The sequence below is a fragment of the Danio rerio genome, chromosome 10, assembly GCF_052040795.2.
Source record: "Danio rerio strain M-AB ecotype USA chromosome 10, GRCz13ab, whole genome shotgun sequence".
Lineage (NCBI taxonomy): Eukaryota > Metazoa > Chordata > Actinopteri > Cypriniformes > Danionidae > Danio > Danio rerio.
The window spans coordinates 6,765,001-6,786,395 of record NC_141030.1 but is presented as its reverse complement, the minus strand read 5'-3'; the positions used below and the strand labels follow the sequence as shown (position 1 = coordinate 6,786,395).

Genomic DNA, 21,395 nt, shown 5'->3' with positions numbered 1-21,395 from the left:
AAGTTTGCTAGTTTTAGTGATTGTAAGGATGGATGCTGTGTGGTAATATTTTTTTAATGTTTACATGGAACTTTGCCTGTGTTATGGCACCTTGTTGCAATTTTAGTTTTTCCTAACGGGATAATAAAGCGGAGTCTGAGTCTGAATACTCGTGTTTCCGGCAAGTGTGTCAAGTATAAAAGCCTTCACATGTCTCAGCATTCAGCGGAGGCTTGCGCTAAGCACGCACACATAGCTCGTAAGGGAACCAAACGGGTTGTATTTCCAGAGTGGACAGCGGCAATGCCTGTTGCAACAAACGCAACAAGATGTTTTCTTGTACAAGCGGAAACGCAAACAATCTGGCTAAGTGAAAGTATCTTTCAAAAGTGCATTAACTGCAATAAAAAATAAGGAAAAATGTCGACTGCCTAGCTACTAATGGTAATGTTACATCATCCGCATCGTTATGCCAGCAGTCAATCACTTAAATTAGTTTAGTATTAATAGTTAAATAAACACACACATTCAGGTACAATGAAAAAAACAGTTTTTTTTCCTGTAGTAGCCTAAATAAATCTTAAACATTAGCTTTTGCATCATATGTTTACATCACCTATGAATAGCCTAATAATAAGCAATGCTTATTACAAAATTACTAAGAAAACTGCTTATTTTTACATTGCAAGATACTTAAAACACAGTTTACTCCCAAAACACTGTTAACTCATTTATGTGAATGTGTTAATGACAAATTATAGACATCTCATTTAAATGCGTTTTGCAACTTAAAGAGGGTATTTTCAACTGCAGGGAGCACAACAAAGCAAGAAAGATCACAACTTCTACCATTAAAGGCAAACATGTGGATTTTTCTCCAGAAGAATGGTTAAAAACAGAGTCATTTTCCTTCAAACCATTGTACAGTACATTCGTTTACAGGAAAACAAATGATTTTTTTAAATTAAAAAATTTACATTTTTGTTTTACCATTATTGGTTTCGTTTAATTTTATATTAAAAACGTAATGATAAATTAGTGTTGTTAATTCTGTTCAGTTTGTTTTGTTTAGTTTTGTTTTTCATAAGTAAAATAAGTACCGGAAATAGAACGTTAAACTATCGAACCAATAAGTGGTATCGACCTTAACAATACCCATCCTTACCTTCTTCTGGCCTAATCCCTCCCCCTTGGAGGTCTCCAGGCTGCAGTCATACCTCCTTGCTTCACTGTGCTTTCACGTTCATTTCAACTGTGTATGTACTTCAGTCCTGTCCTCCTGATTGTGCTAATGCTACAGAAAATGCACCTTAAAAGACATTGACTAATATCATGTTAAAGGTGACCGTGTCTTCTGTGTGGTGGCCCCAAGGCTCTGCAACTCTCTCTCCCTAGCACCGAGAACTCTGGGATTAGTTGAACTTTTAAAAAGCATTTAAAGACGCATCTTATTGGTCAAGCTTTTAATTAACAGTATGGTGGGTTGGTTTCACATTGGCATTTCTGTTCTTTGATTTTTTTTTACTTGTTTTAATGTTTTCTTTTATTGATATGTGCTCCTTTACCTGTTTTCTTTTTTTGTAAAGCACTTTATGATTTAATGTCTGTAAAAAAAAAATAGTAATAATAAAAAAAATTATTATTATTCATATTTTTATATATATATATATATATATATATATATATATATATATATATATATATTTTTTTTATATATATATATATATATATATATATATATATATATATATATATATATATATATATATATATATATTACCCCCTGGAGCCATTTGAGGCACTTTTTTATTAGGCATGGATAAATGAATGTGTACAAGAACTCCATTTATAACCCTGGACAGATTTGAAGGGCACATTTATACAACATTGTTGTTGGTCAGCTTACATAAAGTAATTTAGTGAATGCATTTAGCAATTATTTACCAAAGACCTGGAAATATTTAAATGCTCTCTTTTACCACTTGACAATCCAGTCAGAATCTTTTAAAAGAACCACTACGGAATATATATGTTTAATGTTAAATGAATGGGCAACGCTAAAGTTGTTTCATTCTTTGTGTTCCTACAGGAAACTCCTCCTCCCGTTAAGCTGCCGAACAGAAGAGCACGTGTACCAGAGCGGACCGTAATGGAAGAAGAAGATGACTCTGATGAGGATGAGCTTGAGGACGCAGCGCCAGTAGAGAAGGACACACCAGAGAAAGTTGTTAAAAAGGAAGTTAAGAAGGAGAAGAAAGAAGAGGGACGGGACAGCAAAGAGAGGGAAGTGAAGGAGAAGGAAATCAAACCAGAGCCTTTGCAAAGAGAGGATGATTCTCCAGCAGAGGTGCTCATCCATCATCATGACATATTTCTTACACTGTTTAAAAAAAATCTACAGTTAAACATAGTGAACAGCCTATATAGACCCTTTTCACATTTACGGGTTTCTAAACAGCAGAAGTAATCATAGTTGGATAAACTTGGGTAAACATAGTTGGGTGCTTTCATACTAGAGCCTGAGTTCATTTGATGTCAGAGTTCGGTACGTATAGCTAAAGTGAATGCTGTCTTCTGAACGAACCGTACCCGAGTCCGCCTGAAAGAGGTGGTCTAGGGTACGGTTTGTGTGAACTTTCTTTATGTCTGTGTATAACCTACCTTGGCGACAAGCGGTGCAAGAGCAATCAGTGATAACCATTCCTGTCTGTATGTGTGAACAGGCCCTGTTTGAAAACACTGGTAAATTCGTTCTGGCAATTTTCCAGAAAGAGAAATTGAAACATCACAGATAATTTTCCAGAATGCTGCACTGTGTAATCGCAGTGCAATTATTATTAAAGAATGCTGGAAAGAGTGCGAGACGTCTACTTTAGCCAATCAGAACACGCAGTCTGCGCGGTTTATGAAAATAAAAGCCTTTGAATATTTTTCCAGACACATTTAGCTGCTAGGTGTTAGTCGTATAACGTTTCTGTTCCTTCTTTATGCCAACTGTGTAAAAAAGTTATCGATAAAATGCTTATAAGCTGTTGTTTGTTTACCTTAAAGCTCTGACGCGTGTGTATGTAAAGCAGCTGATGAGCACCAGCACACACATATTATGTACATCTCAACATGTGAAAGTGTTCCTCCTTATGTTTTCATCGACGTTGTTCACAATACTTATCCATGAACAGAGTTTGTAATGTAGTCAAATGTTTACAAATACAAAAATACAATTGCAGCCGTTTAGAGCTCATTTCTGGTTAATGATGTCAGAATTTACCAGCATTTTGAAATGGATGTGTGAATGATCTTTTCCAGAAAAATTCTATTCACATCTGTGCCTGTGTGAACAGTGCTTTATTTAATTCACCGGTAAAGTCATTGTATCACTGTGTGAAAGGGTCTAATGTCCGCTTGTCTCCACCAAAAACGACTTCTACAGACATATGCAAGAGACAGATAGATGCAAGTCACTCCCTGTATTTTGGTTTTAGTAACACAAGCAAAATATTCAGTAAAAGCAGAAAAAAAGACAATGTGAACACAAACTAGCCGAGAAGGTGGTAAGGGGCGACAATCAAACTTCGGTTTAGTCCAGGCAATTGAACCAAGTGTGAAAGCACCCTTAGATTCCAGTAAATGGAGGAGTACAGCAAATAATTTTATTACAATCCTAATTGTTTAAATAATAACAGAAAACTCCACAGTACTGTTACGAAGACTTTTAGAAAAAGGCAAAAAATTGTGTGAAACTTAAAGAATAACGTCAATTTTACTGTCCTGCCCCATAGACGCTGCATTAAAAACGCCTCGCATAAGCGATAATTAGTTTTTGTAATTTGATGCAAAGATGATATAATACATACATAAATACATATGAACATTAAAACATTGTTTAAAAAAGTCAAAGTATTAAAAACTTTTTTTAAGATCAGGATGACTGTTAAATGCATCATAACAAAAGGTTCTTGTGAAAAGGATCCACTGACCGTTTTGGAAGTCTGTCGCAATTTGAAATGCATTTTGTAATAATAGTTTTTTTTTTGATTATTAGTTTGTGCAAACTATATATATATATATATAAATTATGTTTGTTTTATGTGCCAAGCGTTTGTTCTCTTGCATAAATATTAACATTTTTTTCATCCAATTTTGACCCATCAGATGGTGCCTTGCTGTCTTTATATCTGCCTCAGACATTTAGTCATTCATAGTGTTTAAGTCTAAATGTTTGCACCCTGACATAGTACTTTTTAAGCCTTGATTACATCTAATAAGGTTTAAAAATGCGATTACCTCTTAGTTTTGTAAAAACTAACTTAATAGTGTAAAATAGTTTACTTAATAGTTTTGTAAGAACAGCTAATAAAAATATCTTTTCTCTAGGGAAAGGTTATATTGCAATAAATATCGTTAATACTCAACAACTACAATATCATATTTCACATAATTTACAATTTGCCAGTTATATATTGTTGAGATGAAAATGTTCGCTTTTGCAAATTCTCTGTCCCCCTTCCATTCTGAATCAATGAGCATGAAAAACCTTTGGCAGAGATTTTAGTGCAAACAGACGGTTGATATTGACACGCTGCTGAGCCTTCACAGCTAAAGATTTTAAAAATGCTAGGCAACTATATCAACGTTTCCCTTTTTTCTTTGTTGATGCAAGAGATCCATGAATTGTTAAAATGTGTTTTCAGGCTGTCGATATAAAAGCAGAGAAGGCCGATACCCCTGTTCACACGCCCACAGGAGGAGACGCAATCCCACTGTCTGAGGAGTCTGAAGAACTGGACCAGAAAACCTTCAGTGTGGTGAGTATTTTTTCAGATTTAAGCCTTATTTACTATTGCTGGAGAATTGAGCCATTAAGTGAATCACACTGCTTAGATAATAGCTTTATCTGGTTCCTCCTTCCTTCTTATACTGGATGTCAATATGGCAGATTTTGAAGAACCGAGAAGCCATGATCACATGAATTTTCTCAAACACTAATATTGCATTAATAACAAAATGCCTGATATATTTAAAGCAGTATCTTGTGTAATATAATTTTAAACAAAATCGGCCCAAAAGGAGGCACGTTTTTCAGGAGTTTAAAGGTGTGGTGTGTATTAGTGTTAGCGATGTGCGAAATTTTCAGATCGCCATATCGTCCCCCTGTGAGATCGCCGATACACGATACTATTGCATGGGGGCCGAGCGGTGTTTATAGATTTATAATATTTTATTATTATATTTAACCATATATAAACAAATTTAATAACCTTTGGCTGATTTTTTTAATACTTATTTAATAACCTACTGCATTTGCATTAAGTTTGATCTTGGATAGTAATTCAAACCAATGCAAATCACCGCGCTCCTACAGCTAAATAGGCGCTGAGACCAAAATTATTTAAAACTAGACTTGATGCTACAGTGCGGCGCGGGACATGATTTGATTGTGACTTCGGGTTCATGTCGTTATCCTCGGCCCGCGGGACTGCCGCAAAATGGATATAATTGGAATTGGATAAAATGGAATTGCCGCTCGCATGTCACTGTGTCCATGCAGTGAGGTTTACCATGTTTTTGTACTGTTGAGCGTGGCGCGGCTTCAGGTCTAATCATCACAAAAGTAATTCTCTACAGTGTCTCATTTGTATTTGCTAAAATATAACACAATTTTGCGCTTTGCATACGTGTTTGTTGTTTTTGTGTTAAGAGTTTCAGTTTAGAAATGGCTGCGGTGAGTCGACAAAAACCTTTTGCTCTAATATTAAATAGTCTATTTGACCTAAAACTTTTCACTGAGCTCAGTAAAATGTTCTTTGATAAGTTATTAAATATCCGTTCAATAATTCTTTAATGTCAAAACGAATTGTGAAATAAAGATTGTAATTTAATTTAATATAGCCTAGTTTAAATAAATAAATAAAATATATTTTAATAACCTATATAAAGAAATATAGGCCAAATATAGGTTATTTTCTAAACAAATGTGCATGTGCGTTTATCATTCCATCGAATTAAACACAAATAAGACAAGTATATTCTGTGTATTTGAAGGAGCAGTCAATGCATGCACTGAAAAAAAATAGGCTATAGGCCACTCCAAAAATAAAAATAGGCTATTAATAATGGATATAAAAGATAAATACCTTTTTTTTGAAAACAAGAGAGAATCTTGCGGAGTGCTGTTATAAAGGAGTCTCAAATGACCAACGACCACAACACGTTTTATTCCAGAACATTGGAGCTGGTTTCAGAGTTATTTTATTTTATTTTTCAGTTGTTTCATTTTTAAAAATCGTTTTATTTAACTTGTTTGTTAATTAAATCCATTTTTGTTATTTAGCAAATTATTTTTATGCAACAAAGTTGCAAACTAATTTGTAGTTCATGTCTTATTTATGATGATGATTAAAAATAATAATACTATTATTTTTATTTAATAATGCTGTTAAATATGTAATAGGTCTACATTTATGCTAAACGAGCTAAATATCGTCTTTAAAATCATCATAGGTCTCAGCTCTTGGCGATATCTTTGCCTATTGTCGATACACGATACTATCTATCGTCACAACCCTAGTCTGTATGTTTTCATTTGTAATATTTATATTATTTGCTAAGTGATAACTTCATATGGAACTCTAAATCTGTGTCATTTCGGAGTCTGCAACTGTCCAGTCCACCCCTTCTGACTAAATGAAATGCACGATTTTCCAACAAGGCAACCTGAGGTGCTGAAATATAATTGGCTAAACTGGCATTGGGTGGGTTAAATGACCAAAACGAAGACAGACGTTCCAGCACATAACTCTAATTTCTCAAAGCAGAATAACTGACTTCAGCACTGTTTTTACCATAAACAAGAATGCTCACTTAGCATGTTTCTTAAATATCTGCTAACATATTATGATATTTTTATGCTTTAGAAGAGTCAAAAACTTCAGCACCTTTAAAAACGAGCTTCCTGGAAAAGTGAGATCTCCATTGAACTGTCATTGGTCAGTAGATTTAACAGGTAGGAGGGGCTATGAGGCTCCTCCTACTTTAGCTTGGAGATCTTTTCTGTTCAGTGCTTCATCAGACGCAAGTATAAACAAAGACTGAACAGCTGCTATACATTTTAACTTTTTCATGTTTCAGATTCTGCTCGCTGTAAAAATCTACCAAACTAAGTGCTGTATAAACAAACTCCTGAATTGCTGAGCATGTGAAAACGTATCCACATGGCTATTAACTGCTGCTGTGTTGTGTTTTTGCCAGTGTAAGGAGCGCATGAGGCCTGTGAAGGCTGCACTCAAGCAGTTAGATCGTCCGGAGAAAGGTCTGTCTGAGCGAGAGCAGCTGGAACACACGCGGCAATGCCTGATCAAAATAGGAGATCACATCACCGAGTGTCTGAGAGAATACACCAACCCCGAGCAGATCAAACAGTGGAGGAAGTACGCTCGCTTTTACTCTACTCCTTCTGCGTATATATGAGGCTTTAATTTGAGTTTAACAATATATTTTACTCTCACATTCCAGAAATCTGTGGATATTCGTTTCAAAGTTCACAGAATTCGATGCAAGGAAACTGCATAAACTGTATAAGCACGCTATTAAGAAACGACAAGAAAATGCTCAGGTATGAACACATTATTATTTTTACATTTCTGTTGACCTTTTATTAACTATTATCAGGCGATGAACCATATATGGTAATTTTATTGACATTTTATTACAATATATATATATATATTTGTTTAGGCCATTAAAGTCTGTTTAATAACTCCAGAAGCAATACTAGAACTTCTGTTGTGATCGTTTTGCTTTGTCACTTTGTAAATTATATATGGAAAATGGTTAAAGGTCATAATGTTTGTTTCATTTCAGGCAGCAGAGCAGAACACTAGCACTGTAAATACACAAAGCTTTAAACATGCAGGTATGTTCACTCCGTTTTATGTGCTTTTAATCGATTTTTTACAGGGCCAATCACATACTCACATTATTTGTGTGGTGTAAGCATTATCTAAATCAGTTTTACATAGATGTAAATATAAATTGAAACTCAATAGTAATAAAATTTCAACATAAATTGTTTTTCTTTCACCATGCATACAGTTGAAGTCAGAATTATTAGCCCCCTGAATTATTTGCGCCCCTGTTTATTTTTTTCACCAATTTCTGTTTAATGGAGGGAAGATTGTTTCAGCATATTTCTAAGCATAATAGTTTTAAAATCCTTTTTTTTTATTTCTAATAACGGATTTATTTTATCTTTGCCATGATGACAGTAAATAATATTTGACTAGATATTTTTCAAGACACTTCTATACAGCTTAAAGTGACATTTAAAGGCTTAACTGGGTTAATAAGGTGAACTAGGCAGGTTAGGGTAATTAGGCAAGTTATTGTATAACGATGGTTTGTTCTGTAGACTATTGAAAAAAATTAGCTTAAAGGGGCTAATAATATTGTCCCAAAAATGGTTTTTAAAAAAATTAATAACTGCTTTTATTCTAGCCGAAATAAATAAGAAACAAATAAGACTTTATCCAGAAGAAAAAATATTATCTGACATACTGTGAAAATTTCCTTGCTTTATTAAAAATAATTTGAGAAATATTTTTTAAAAATCAAATAAAATCAAAAGGGGGCTAATAATTCTGACTTCAACTGTATGTAGACATTGCATAAAACATTAGGTCAAGAAAATTTACTTGAAAGTCCTGGAAAATTATGGAAAAGTCATGGAATTTTAGTAGTAAAAATGTGTATGAACCCTGTAATTTACATCTATGAGAGATGTCTTTTTTCCTTAATTATCTTAGTGATGTGATTTGTTTGCATATTATATTAAATGCATGTTACTGACCTTATAACAGACCCCCTAGTTTTTCACGCTTTTCTTTTGTGATTGCAATAAAAATGTAATTCCCAGAAATTTGCAGACAATGTGGTTTAAAAAATATATGTAAATGAAAAAAATTATACATGTGTATCATATTAGGTAGTCGTCACAGGCAATCACCCTGAAAGCACTGTATTCTGTTTATAGCCTAATGTTAGCTTTTCAGTTGTTGCATTTGCATTTAATGGCTCGTTTCCACTGACCGGTACGGTTCGGGTCGGTACGGATCACCTTTATCAGGCTTGCGTTTCAACTACCAAGGGTACCCTTTTGGTGGGCGTTGTGTATGACAAAGTTTCAGTCGACGTCATTTTCGCTCGAAGCACTTCTGAAGCACTTCTCACAAAACAGACGCTTTACACACATAAACACTTCTGTATAAATGTTTATTACTAACATTTCTATGAACAGGAGTTGATTATAACTGCAGATCAATGATGAAAAAGCAAAATAGCCTACTGTAACGTCTGTAATTATATAAAATAAATAAATAAATAAAAATATATGAACACATACAGCCCCTTACAGTCTCTGATATGTTACCAACTACAGAAAAACTACACACATACATCTCTTAATTAGGTTAAAAAAAACACAAAAAATAGCCTACAGTCAGAGTAAACCTCTCATCTGTGTCTGTAATCTTCAGCAGCACACGTAAACTTCCATCATTCCCAGTTCATATTAGTCCAAAAGGTGATGATAAAAATTAAAACAAGGCAGTTTGTTCACGTTTGCTGAAGAAATAACGTGCTCCTTTTTTCCCGGCTTTTTGTCCGCTCCACTCTCGCGTTTGTCCTTTTCTTTCTGAATGTGTCATTCTCGCGGGATATCTTGCTGCTCACGGGATCAGGTTTCCAAAGCTTGTCAATAATGAAGCGCACAATATCATAATCAGCTCAAGAAGTTTGTCATTTCAGATATAGACGCGCGACAAGCACAAGGAAGAAAGCGAAACCGCTCGCGCTTCAGACTGGCTCGTAAAAAAACTGCGAGGCACAGGGTAGATTCTGCTCTACTCCATGGCTCTGTGGCTGTTCATCAGGACTATGATATATGTATATATAATTCCGCTGTAATCTCTCGCTGTGTATTTCAAACATGGCGGGTTCTGTTTACATTCTGGCTTGTTGCGTAAGCGAATGACGTATCTCTGTAAACCAATAGCGTTCAGCTGTGCGTCTAGCGCCGCCTTTTGGTACCCTTTCTTGTGTTTGGGACCCTTTCGAAAGGGTGCCGAAAAAGTAATACGGTACGGTTTGGTTCGGTAGGCCTTTGACAGTGGAAACGGCCATAAAACCGAACCGTACCGTACCACACCACTCAGTGGAAACGGGCCATAAGATCCAAAAGTGGGATTGGGCAAAACCGGTAAGTGTACTGATCTGTGTTTGAACACAGAGCTTATTATTTGCAATTATTGAAAAGTGAGAAAATCCTATAGGGATCTTATAGAGGGAACCAGTTTTATGCCAGCTGCCGATTGGCCTACAAGATGACATCATAGTTCCTCTATATTAACAATATTGCAAAATATTTACATCCATCTTTTTTATTAAAAATGGCAAGCTAGCATTTACATTTTAGTTTCCATTATATCAAAAACTGAACCAAGTTGTTGCTTTCGTCTTGTTAGTTTTATTCAGATAATGTAGTCAAATTTGTGTGCATGTTTTTGTAACCTTTAATGTGGTTTTGTCAGATGTTGAGCGGCTAAAGGAGTCTCAGCAGGACGAGAGCAGCAGAGACAGTTACAGCTCTGACAGACATCATTCATCTCGCTACCACGAACACAGCAAAGAGCATCATGCCAGCGACTCCTACAGGAAGAGCTCCGACTCCAGGAAAAGGCCCTATTCCTCCTTCAGCAACGGCAAAGACCACAGAGAGCGGGAGCGAGACCAGTACAGAGAGAGAGGAGAGCGGCCGGACAGCAGGTCATTAAACAGATCTTTTAGTTTTTGTGTTGTTGTTTTGATTAGTTTTTGATGGTCATTATTGGCTTAGAATGAGGTCATTGATACTTGACTTTCAAGTTTTGTTTTTATTTTGTCATGAGCTTTAAAGGAGTAGTGCATTCAAAAATAAACATTTACACACAAGTGGTTCAGAACTTTTATCAATTTTCCGCAAAAAAATGATCTGAGGAATGTTGGAAAAAGAGCAGCCACTCACTTCTTTAGTAAAAACAAAACATAGTACGATGGTCAACATTGACTACATTTACATGGACATCAGTAATCAAATTATTTGCCTTGATCTCAATAAGACAATAATATGATTAAGATGCTTGCATGAATTAGGGTATCTTCCGTCTATTCCATATCCATTTTCAAACAAAAAAAGGAAAACCAAGAAAACTTTTTTTTTTTTTTTTTTTCATTTGCTCACAAGAAAAAAACAGGATTTTGGCTCGATGTTTCATTTTTCTAATTTAGGAAAGGAAAACGGATAAACGACTCATAAAATTCATTATACACATGTAGGCAGTGCTAAAATATCTGTTTTCCTCTGATTGGCCAACCAAATCTGAGCTTGTAATGTTGCCCTTAAAATAAAAGTCCCTAATAATCATTATTATTTAATTTTATATATATATATATATATATTAGGGTTGTAACAATATACCGGTATGACGGTTTACCACGATTTGAACGTGCACGATTATCATACCATGAACAATTGCATATCAACGGTTTTAACCCTTAAAGACCGAGACAGCCGCCCGCGGCTAAAAATAAGTATTGCTCTTAAATGTTTAATAACATTTGATCCGCTGATCCGATTCATACAATTCAAAGATTGGCATAAAGAAGAGAGTCTCAGCTTTCCAGTGCTGTATCACATAACATTCGTGGACTTCCAGAGGCTCCGGAATCAGTGCGGTTACGTCATCAAAATTTGACAACGCTGATTTGACAAAGAAACGCTCGTCACTGTGTCTCCGGACAAATCAGACATGATACATTGATGCATTGTCCCTCCTCCATGCCCAGATTGGTTCAAACTCGCTATATCACAACCAATAAGCATAGGTTTCGCTTTTGTTTGTGGACCAAGCTTTTTGAACAACACGGAATGAGAGATAGGCATACATTTATGTGCGGCTAAATAAAACGCAAAAAAAAAAAGTTTTGCATGAAATAATTCTCATACTAAGTACTTTTGCATGCACAGCAGCACAGAAACATGACAAAACAGTGACACAGCAAAGACGAACTGCTGCTCTTGCTGTTTTCAAAAGACGCAAATGAAGATGCAGCTGTTTGTCTGCATTGCAAACAACCATTTCCAAATCCATATCCATAGACAACCATATCCATGCTGGCACATAAAACCTAAGGATGTTCCATATTGAATCTAGTTTTGTTATGTAACTATTTATAGTATAGTAAATATTTATATCTATTTTTTACTGAGGATTTGCACCATGTTTATTTGGACTTTATTTGGACTTTGACACATTATTTATTATTTTCTTATTTTTATTTGTTCATTGTAAGTGGTGTTGTTTATAGTAACTAAAAATATATTATTTGGAAAAAGTCAAATTTGCTTCACTGTTCTATTATTTTGTAACATTTGTAACATACCGTATACCGCGAAACCGTCAAACCGTGGTATTGTTTTAGACGATTATCATACCGTGAAAATTCATACCGTTACAACCCTAATATATATATATATATATATATATATATATATATATATATATATATACACATACATACATACACACACACACACACTAAGTTTACATATTTTATCATTTGATCAGTTAGCAATCTTACGTTCATTGCACATGCAAAAATGTAAAAAAATAACTAAATTAGCAGTAATATTACACATTTATCATTAAAATAAAGTCATAGTTCGCAGCCAAACGTCTTGCTGCTGTGCACCTGATGCTGAGCAAAAAAAACATTTCTGAGTAGAACCTGGTATGCATGACTGCTTCGGAGCAAGGCTTATATAATAATAATAATAGTCCTTCATTCATTAATTTTCTTGTCGGCTTAGTCCCTTTATTAATCCGGGGTAACTACAGCAGAATGAACCGCCAACTTATCCAGCACATTTTTACGCAGCGGATGCCCATCCAGCTGCAACCCATCTCTGGTAAACATCCGCACACACTCATTCACACTCATACACTACTGACAATTGAGCCTACTCAATTCACCTGTACCACATGTTTTTGGACCATGGGGGAAACCGGACCACCCGGAGGAAACCCATGCGAACGCAGGGAAAACATGCAAACTCCACACAGAAATGCCAACTGACCCAGCTAAGGCTCGAACCAGCGACCTTCTTGCTGTGAGGTGCCAGCACTACCTACTAATAATATAAAGGGACTAAGTCGAAAAGAAAATGATTGAATGTCTAATAATAATAATATGCCTATAGTTCGCTGACAAACTTCTTGCTGCTACTGTGCACCTGATGCTGAGCAAAGATAAACATTTCCAAGCAGCACCTGGTTTGCATGATTGTTTCAAAGTTACTGTAGGCCTAAAAAATAATAATAAAAATAATAGGCTCATAATAATAATAATTATTATTATTAATAATATTGTTTACTTAATTTTTTGTTTATTGTTTAGTTTTTTTTAATAGTTAGCAGGACCAGAATAAGAACACATTGGGCCCTAGACCTATAACAAAGGGTACCACTTGTTTTTATTTTATTTCCTCCTATTTTAATTTATAGTTTTCTCCTCGTGCTTTTCTTCCTACTATGGTTTTGGTACCAATCGGTGAAATAAAAAAAAAGTAAATTTCCCGCTAACATTTGAACACTGTTGAGTGAGTTCTTACACACTACTGATTTGCCAAGTGTAACCACATAGACATGGATACTAGAGCGATTTAAAGTCGCAAAGATCAGTGGATTCATCAGCAGATCACTCGTATGTCAGCTCATAGACAGACCAGCAGATCTTCAAGGCTTTAAATGGGGTATATGCCGAAGTATGCCAATAGGACTTTTAATTTGTCAGTAACCTGGGTTAAGCGCTTCCGGTGAACTGAATGCCATTGCAAAATGGGCACATATAAGGTCTGCTTTCTTTAATAATCAGCAATCTCCACTGGATGAGTCTCAGATTGTACAAGAAGCACTACATTAAATTAAAATTTCCCCCCGCCATGTCTTTATAAGATGAGCATTTGTTTTACCCCAGTATATTCAATGGAGCTTCTGCGCTAGCCTGCTCATTCTGACGGGCGCGTGTGAGTAAACGGCATTTTGTCTCGTTTTACGCTCGAGCAACTAAATAAATGCCAAAGTTTATTTACTTGACTGTATTTTAATTACATTACAACATCCATGCTGTAAAAGGATCCGTATAAAATGGAAAAAAAACTCCCAATAACAGGTCAATGGAAGTTTATCAGTATTGGAACAACACTAGCTTGGCATATACCCTATCGCTCCTGTGTCCCTGTAGCTGTGTTCACACTGGTGACCTTCATGGCCAATCACAGTCATTTTTGTTGAGCACGTGAACACAACGGCAATTAAAGGTTCAGTAGGTGATCTGCCAAAATGCTAACCGCTTAGCATATTATCTTTGGACGGCGGGGAGAGACTCTGATTCAAAGCCACACCCCCTGATATCGCGAGCGCGCGGACCGCGTCACAACAGCCGACAGACAACCCACTAGTTCATGTCATTCGCCAGTTAGTTAGTGCCAGCGCCATACAGGAATTACATGTATTACTTTGCCACACTTGCATGCTATTTCAGAGCGAATATTCAGAGTAACGTTAGCGGTAAACAGTATAGGAAGGCTATCATTGTTCAAAAATGACCCAATGTGAATATAAAAGCAACTTCAGTTCAGTAAAGCTGGTTAGGCGGAATAGAGCTATTTACTGATGTTTTGTTGTTAAACTAAATATAAATCTACATTATAGATGCTGTCAAAGAACCTTACGAAACTGAAAATAATCACATCAATCTTTCACCAGGAGATTTCAGTGGCTGAACAACACGTCTATGCATAGAAGTCATTCAGAACAGAACACAATCTAACATAAGCTTAGCCTGACTAAAATAGTTTTAAAACAGAACATTATCTGTCTAACAGTAATACTTCAGCCATGGTCTCGTCCTTTCTCCAGTGTGCTAAAGTAACTCCAATATTGATCCAGGTTTTTAAAAGTTTCAATTCAGCATTTGACTTCTCCCGGTCCGTCTCGTGACTGCGCGGCAGCTTTAAGGGCGAATTATACCCGCGCCTGGCTTTAAAGTAATCGGCCCGAGCTCGGCTGTCCTTTGGCGCCTCCGGCTCCGACTCGGCATCTGCAAGAGGCCCGCAGCTCGCTCGCGCGCATGCGTTTGTGATGCAGACAGGCACGCACTAATAAAGGATTTGCGTGAACAGATGCTCAGAAGTCCAAATCTACATATGCTGACTGACAGTCTTACCTGCCTATTGGAAGTAAGGGAGATGACGGTCCGACTCTATTTAATTGGATGAACATTTTTTTAGTTTTATGCTTTACCCAGAATATAAAAATACATATAAACACATTCAGATCATTTACTGTAATCATTACTATTGGACAGTGAAGAGACTTTCAACTAGCACAACAAAAAATGTTTCTGAAGACAATCACCTACTGCACCTTTAAATGGTGTTTAAGAACGCGCTCAAATGTTGACGGATGGAAAACTACTGAAATTCAGTACCATGAGAACACTGCAAAGACTTGAATGTGAGGAAATGTTCATTTTTGGTGAACTATCCCTTTAAATAGTTAGAATGTCAGGGTAACTTCAGCCAAACTTGGATGCATCATAATCGTCCTGATTTGCTCTTTTCAGATACTACAGTGAGAGCAAGCACAGGAAGCTGGACGAGCACCGCTCCAGCAGGGAGCACCGATCAGAAAGCAACTCCAAGGACAGGACTCACTCGGAGCACCGCTTCCACTCTGAGCACCGCTCCGGCAGCTCCGACTACTCGCACCACAAATCCTCCCGGGACTATCGCTACCATTCAGACTGGCAGATGGAGCACCGCTCGCCCCGGGACCAGCGCTCGCCTATCGGACACCGCTCGCCCTTCGAGTACTCGTCCGACCACAAAAGCACACCGGAACAGGTCTGGAGCGGCCGCAAGACATAACGCTTCTCCTCCGATTAGCCATAGACACACATCACACAGGAATGCCTTAGGGGACTGTCAGCCGCTGCACCACTGGGAGGAAAACACAGATCACATATTTTTGTATTTAAGAGTCGGCGGCATTCTTTCCTAGGTGCTGCAGAGTAATTTTTTTTAATTATTATTTTTATAAATTGACTACTTTCCTTTTCGTTTGTGGTTTTTTACTTTTGAAACAGACGAGTCCGTGTTTCGCTCTGCCGTGCGAATCTGGATCCCGACATACTCCCGTAAATAAACGCGGCGCAGCTTATTTAACATGTGTTGAGTGAAAGGACGCTACACACACACACACTCACTCACTCACTCGCGTTTCGTCTTTAGTGGACGTAAAGGGTTTCTGTGCTGAAGGACTGGGGTTCACCTTCCAAAGTACCTCGTTTACAGTGTTTTGTGACCATTTTTTGCCAATTTTTATCTGTAATTTTTGTTCAGTTTTGTTTTCTTTCCACCATGCTTGAATTATTTAAATCTGTCTCGGCTGTAAAATAATCTGGACTATTTTTAGTGCGCATCAGATAGTGTCACTTTTTCACATTGTACTACTGTAAATTATTGTATAAAGTAAATCAAATGGGCTTTTCTCAGGCTGGTATTTTTTTAACTATTTCCCCATCAACTCAGGCTACTTTCTCTTTTCCTTCCTTTGTTTTTGGGACTAAATCTCAGTAGTTTTGAATAATGTAATGAGACTTGGGTGAATATTCCATGTGTGTTCATTCTGTAGGGAACGTCTTGTCGGTTGGATCCCCTCTTTTGTTTGATCACTATCTGTAAGTGACTCGGCCTCACTTTATAACGCCGTCATGTCGGAAAAAATTCAACGCGTGTAATTATAAAAAAGGACATGAAAGGGTCGATCATAGCTAGAGGCACTTATGAGCTCTCCTTTAGAACATTTCCATGATAATCTTTCCTCTTGTTTTCTATAAATGTTGGCAATAATGTACTATTTTCTATGCAGCCCGAGTGTTTCTCTGCTTGACTGGCCCGAGCGGGTCAGAATGCTGTTACAGGACATACTGATGTACATAGATCTCCTTCTATATTTCAAATCCAAATTTACACTGAAAATGCATGGATTTTTAAAGTAATTGTTTTATATAATTGTTTATAAAGTCATTAAACTCAAATCACTGTTTTCACCTGTACTCTGGCTTAATGGAATTTAGTCTGCTCTGCGTTTAACATATGAAGGTAAATGATGTTTCCGCAAAAGCGTTTGACCCTGGGGCAGGTTCGTTCCTGTTCGGTGAACGCCCCGGTTTTTTAAAACAGGTTTGATTGTGGGTAAACTTTGAACAAAGATATCACAAAGTGCAACTTGTCATTTCATCATAATTCAACTTGATTTCATTTACGTGTGGCTTTTCATTATTGTTTCAAATCAGCTTTGAGGATGGTGTGCATTACTACAAATATAACCAAACTAATTCAATATGAAGGTGAGAGTAGGGTGGACTACATCCGTCACAGCATCTGTTCTACACTCACCCGCCACTTTATTAGGTACACCTTACTAGTACCGGGTTGGACCCGCTTTTGCCTTCAGAACTGCCTTAATCCTTCGTGGCATAGATTCAACGAGGTACTGGAAATATTCCTCTGAGATTTTGGCCCTCATTGACATGATGGCATCAAATAGTTGCTGCAGATTTGTCGGCTGCACATCCATGAGGTGAATCTCCCGTTCCAGCACATCCCAAAGGTGCTCTATTGGATTGAGCTCTGCTGACTGTGGAGGCCGTTTGAGTACAGTGAGCTCATTGTCATGTTCGAGAAACCAGTCTGAGATGATTCACGCTTTATGACTTGGTGCGTCTTCCTGCTGGAAGTAGGCATCAGAAGATGGGTACACTGTGGTCATAAAGGGATGGACATGGTCAGCAACAATACTCAGGTAGGCTGTGGTGTTTGGACCCATTTGTACCAATTAAGCATTGTGTCAAAGTGTGCCAAGAAAATACCCCCCACACCATTACACCACCAGCAGCAGTCTGAAACGTTAATACAAGGCATGATTGATTCCATGTTTTAATGTTGATTCCAAATTCTGACCCGACCATCCGACTGTTCAGCGGAAATGGAGACTCATCAGACCAGGCAACGTTTCTCCAATCTTCTATTGTCCAATTTTGGTGAGCCTGTGTGAATTGTAGTCTCAGTTTCCTGTTCTTAGCTGGCAGGAGTGGCACCCAGTGTGGTCTTCTGCTGCTGTAGCCCATCCGCCTCAAGGTTGGAAGTGTTCAAAGGTGCTCTTCCTCAATTGTATCAGGTGTTTGAGTTACAGTTACATTTTTATCAGCTGGAACCAGTCTGGCCATTCTTCTCTGACCTCAAAGACATTTGCGCCAACAAAACTGCCGCTTGCTGAATATTTTCTCTTTTTCTGATTACTCTCTGTAAACCCTAGAGATGGTTGTGCATGAAAATCCCAGTAGATCAGCAGTTTCTGAAATACTCAGACCAGCCTGTCTGGCACCAACAACTATGCCACATTCAAAGTCACTTAAGTCCCCCTTCTTCCCCGTTCTGATGCTCGATTTGAACATCAGAATTTTTTAACCATGTCTATATGCAGGTAGGTATATATATATATTTATATAGCATAGATAATTTTTTTTTAAAACTAATTAATCTCTAACTTTTGGTTACCTTAAGCCAGCTAAAGTCCTAACTGAACTAAACAGAAATGGAATTAAGACATGTGGAGTATGCAGATATTAGTGGCATTATTGAGATAAACACTGCAATCAAACTATTACTGTCATGGAGGAGATTTGGCCATATTCTCGAGAGGGTGCTCGCTGCACAGCCATTTGAGCAGAGCTGAGCTCCAGCGAGGGGGAGCATGAGCTCTTGTTCTGCCTCCTGAAAGCTGTTTTAATGCGTACACCAACCCCACCCCTAACCCTACCCCCAGTGACATCACTCGTAGAAGAAGTGCAAAAAAGGTGGAGCTCAAGCTCAAGCTCCCCCTCGCTGGAGCTCAGCTCGCCCAAATGGCTCTGCAGCGAGCACCACTTGATATTCTCCGACAAGATAAACACACACGGCTGTCAGCAAATGACCGCGCAGACACACACACACACACACACACGTCCAAAATGTGAAGTTCTGTCTTTTCATTCCGCGTGCGTTAAATACCATAACAGTCTCACCAGTTCTTACTCCTTATTTGCGTCTAATACCCCAGTTTGTCACAGGGGCATGAATGAAATGTTCATGAGTGAATGTGAAACTGCCGAACTGCAGTTAAAGTCACCCAAAATGACAGGAAACTCTTAAATGAAAGCACTTCACGTAAACACCTTAATTATATTATTGTCTATTTAGGCAAATAACTAGATTACAGATGTCCATGTAAGTGTAGTCAGTAGTGTTCGAAGTCAAAGATCCAGAAGGGCATCCTGCTGATTTGATTCAGAGGGCACTTTTTTTTTTGTCACGCTTACCGGTTTGACTTTCATTTACCGCCATTCATTTTAAAAAGCACCCGCTCCATTTTATCTGTATATGTTTTACTAGAACACAAACTCTACAGGTGCCTGATGGTGAGTTGTGCAGCTAATATTAATCAGATTTACTCTAGTCAACTGCATCCATGTTAGCGCGTCACGTTTAATGTGGTAATTTCACAGTAGGAAATTACACACGGGTTCGAAGACTCTTCGAATTCGGCCATTACAGATGAGGGACCAGCTGCGATCAATCATATCACAAGCTCCTCTCAAACAGGGTCTCTGCAGATATCATAATGTCAAATTTAAGACCTTTTTAAGACCATTAAGTATTAAATTTAAGACCTATATCGCAAAATCAAAAACATGCGAGAGAAAATGTAAAAGCACAAAATTAGGGGTAAAATAAAGTTATTTAAATTTCGCTCTTTCGCATTACAACGCTCCCGACTTATAAAACTGCGCTTGCTACATGTCAGTGAAATAACGGCATACTCTGCCAGCTGAAATCAAGTCGCTCACACTTAAAGCGAACTTCCGCAAACACAGCGATGACGTCACATTCGCCGCGCGCACTGAGTTTAATAACAGAAAGCTGATTGGCTATTGCAAGTTGACTTTTTTGTAGTTGTAATTCCGCAAATTACAATTGGACTTGTGAAATATAGAACTACAACACCCCAAAAATCTAGCAACAACAACAAAAAGAATTTAAATAAGCATTAGATGTAGCGTTACATGGACATCGCAAAAATAAGACCTGTGCAAAAATATTTAAGACCTAGAACAGCAAATTTAAGACTTTTTAAAGCCATAAATTTCGATTTTTTAATTTAAGACTTTTTAATACTTTTTAAGACCCCGCGGGGACCCTGTCAAAATTAGTTTGTCAAACTTCAAAGTAAAAAAAATAGTCAGGTGTGTTCAGAACCGTGGGTTGTGATCCGTGCAAATCAATCGTGACACCCCTAATATTTATGAAAACCAACATCGTTAAAATGTAAGTTGTACACCATGTTTATTTCTCAATCCTCTTTACAAGTTGAGTAACACTTTGCTCCTTTTTAGCACAAACATCACACGTCACAGTCAGTTGTGGAGTCCAACTATTGTTTAATAGTTGATGTCGGATGCATAATTCATGACCTTATGGTACCGCTGACATCATCACTTCTTACAAACAATCTGCTTCTCGCACATAAATACATTTCAGATTTAAAAGTTAACTGAGCGTAGGATGCAAGGTAAACTATTGAATGACCTATGAATTCAAGACATGTCTAGAGGAAAGATAAGGATGTTTGCTGAGACTGAAGAAAGCTTTACAGGATATGATCTACGCCTAACCCGTTCAAACAGACCTGGGATTGTCAGATCTAGAAGGATCTAATATGGCCGCCACATGTTTAAAGACAGGCGCAGGGAGTAACAACAATCAGCCCACTTCCAGTTTCTTCCAAAAAATAAGAGCATATAAAGGCAACATTTATTCAGGCGAGTGTCGTCCGCAGGGTAGGAAGCAGTGGAAATGGTTCTTAGTAGTGCTTTTTCTCCTCAAACATAATGTTGGCAGTGGCTTTCTTGGCTGAAAGACAAAAACAAACGACAATTAAAGATTCATAACTGCTCATGATGAAACATTGGTAAATACATTAGATAAATCTGGTTTCACCTTCATCTTTAATCTTATCCGCAGCCCCAGCGGCTTTATCTGTGAGGTCCTTCATCACGTTGTCGATTTTGGCTTCGTTCTTCAGGAAGAAAGGGCGAATGATCCTGGTGTAGAGCATAATGGAGCCGTTTGATGGAGTCGGAGCCATGCACCAAACCAAGAAAGCACACTGCCGAACCAGAAACACAAACAAAGCCATTACATTCAACTCTATATATGAGTG

The 21,395-nt window shown here is 37.5% G+C and overlaps 3 protein-coding genes across 9 annotated transcripts in view; 1 reads left to right on the top strand and 2 right to left on the bottom strand.

Annotated features, from left to right (window-relative positions):
• Nucleotides 1-17,191, top strand: part of chd1 (chromodomain helicase DNA binding protein 1) — a 67,639-nt gene extending 50,448 nt beyond the window's left edge. For 4 of the 7 annotated variants that reach the window (XM_087269594.1, XM_087269592.1, XM_087269593.1 and 1 more), the window contains exons 31-37: nucleotides 2,069-2,326; nucleotides 4,671-4,784; nucleotides 7,228-7,406; nucleotides 7,492-7,591; nucleotides 7,840-7,891; nucleotides 10,563-10,797; nucleotides 15,697-17,190. In XM_087269594.1, coding sequence (XP_087125720.1) covers nucleotides 2,069-2,326; nucleotides 4,671-4,784; nucleotides 7,228-7,406; nucleotides 7,492-7,591; nucleotides 7,840-7,891; nucleotides 10,563-10,797; nucleotides 15,697-16,000 — 1,242 coding nt within the window. In that variant the 3' untranslated portion in view covers nucleotides 16,001-17,190. Of the gene's footprint in view, nucleotides 1-2,068; nucleotides 2,327-4,670; nucleotides 4,785-7,227; nucleotides 7,407-7,491; nucleotides 7,592-7,839; nucleotides 8,076-8,626; nucleotides 10,798-15,696 lie in introns of those variants that run through there. The other 3 variants (NM_001128298.2, XR_015500473.1, XR_015500474.1) reach the window with 3 other exon arrangements.
• tln1 (talin 1) overlaps nucleotides 1-21,395 on the bottom strand; it is a 1,269,505-nt gene that overhangs the window by 849,260 nt on the left and 398,850 nt on the right. The gene's annotated exons all lie outside the window — the stretch shown is intronic.
• Nucleotides 20,594-21,395, bottom strand: part of reep5 (receptor accessory protein 5) — a 21,729-nt gene continuing 20,927 nt past the window's right edge. The window contains 2 exon segments of the mRNA NM_200058.1: nucleotides 20,594-21,085; nucleotides 21,173-21,341. Of these exon segments, the coding sequence (NP_956352.1) occupies nucleotides 21,036-21,085; nucleotides 21,173-21,341 (219 nt within the window). The 3' untranslated portion in view covers nucleotides 20,594-21,035.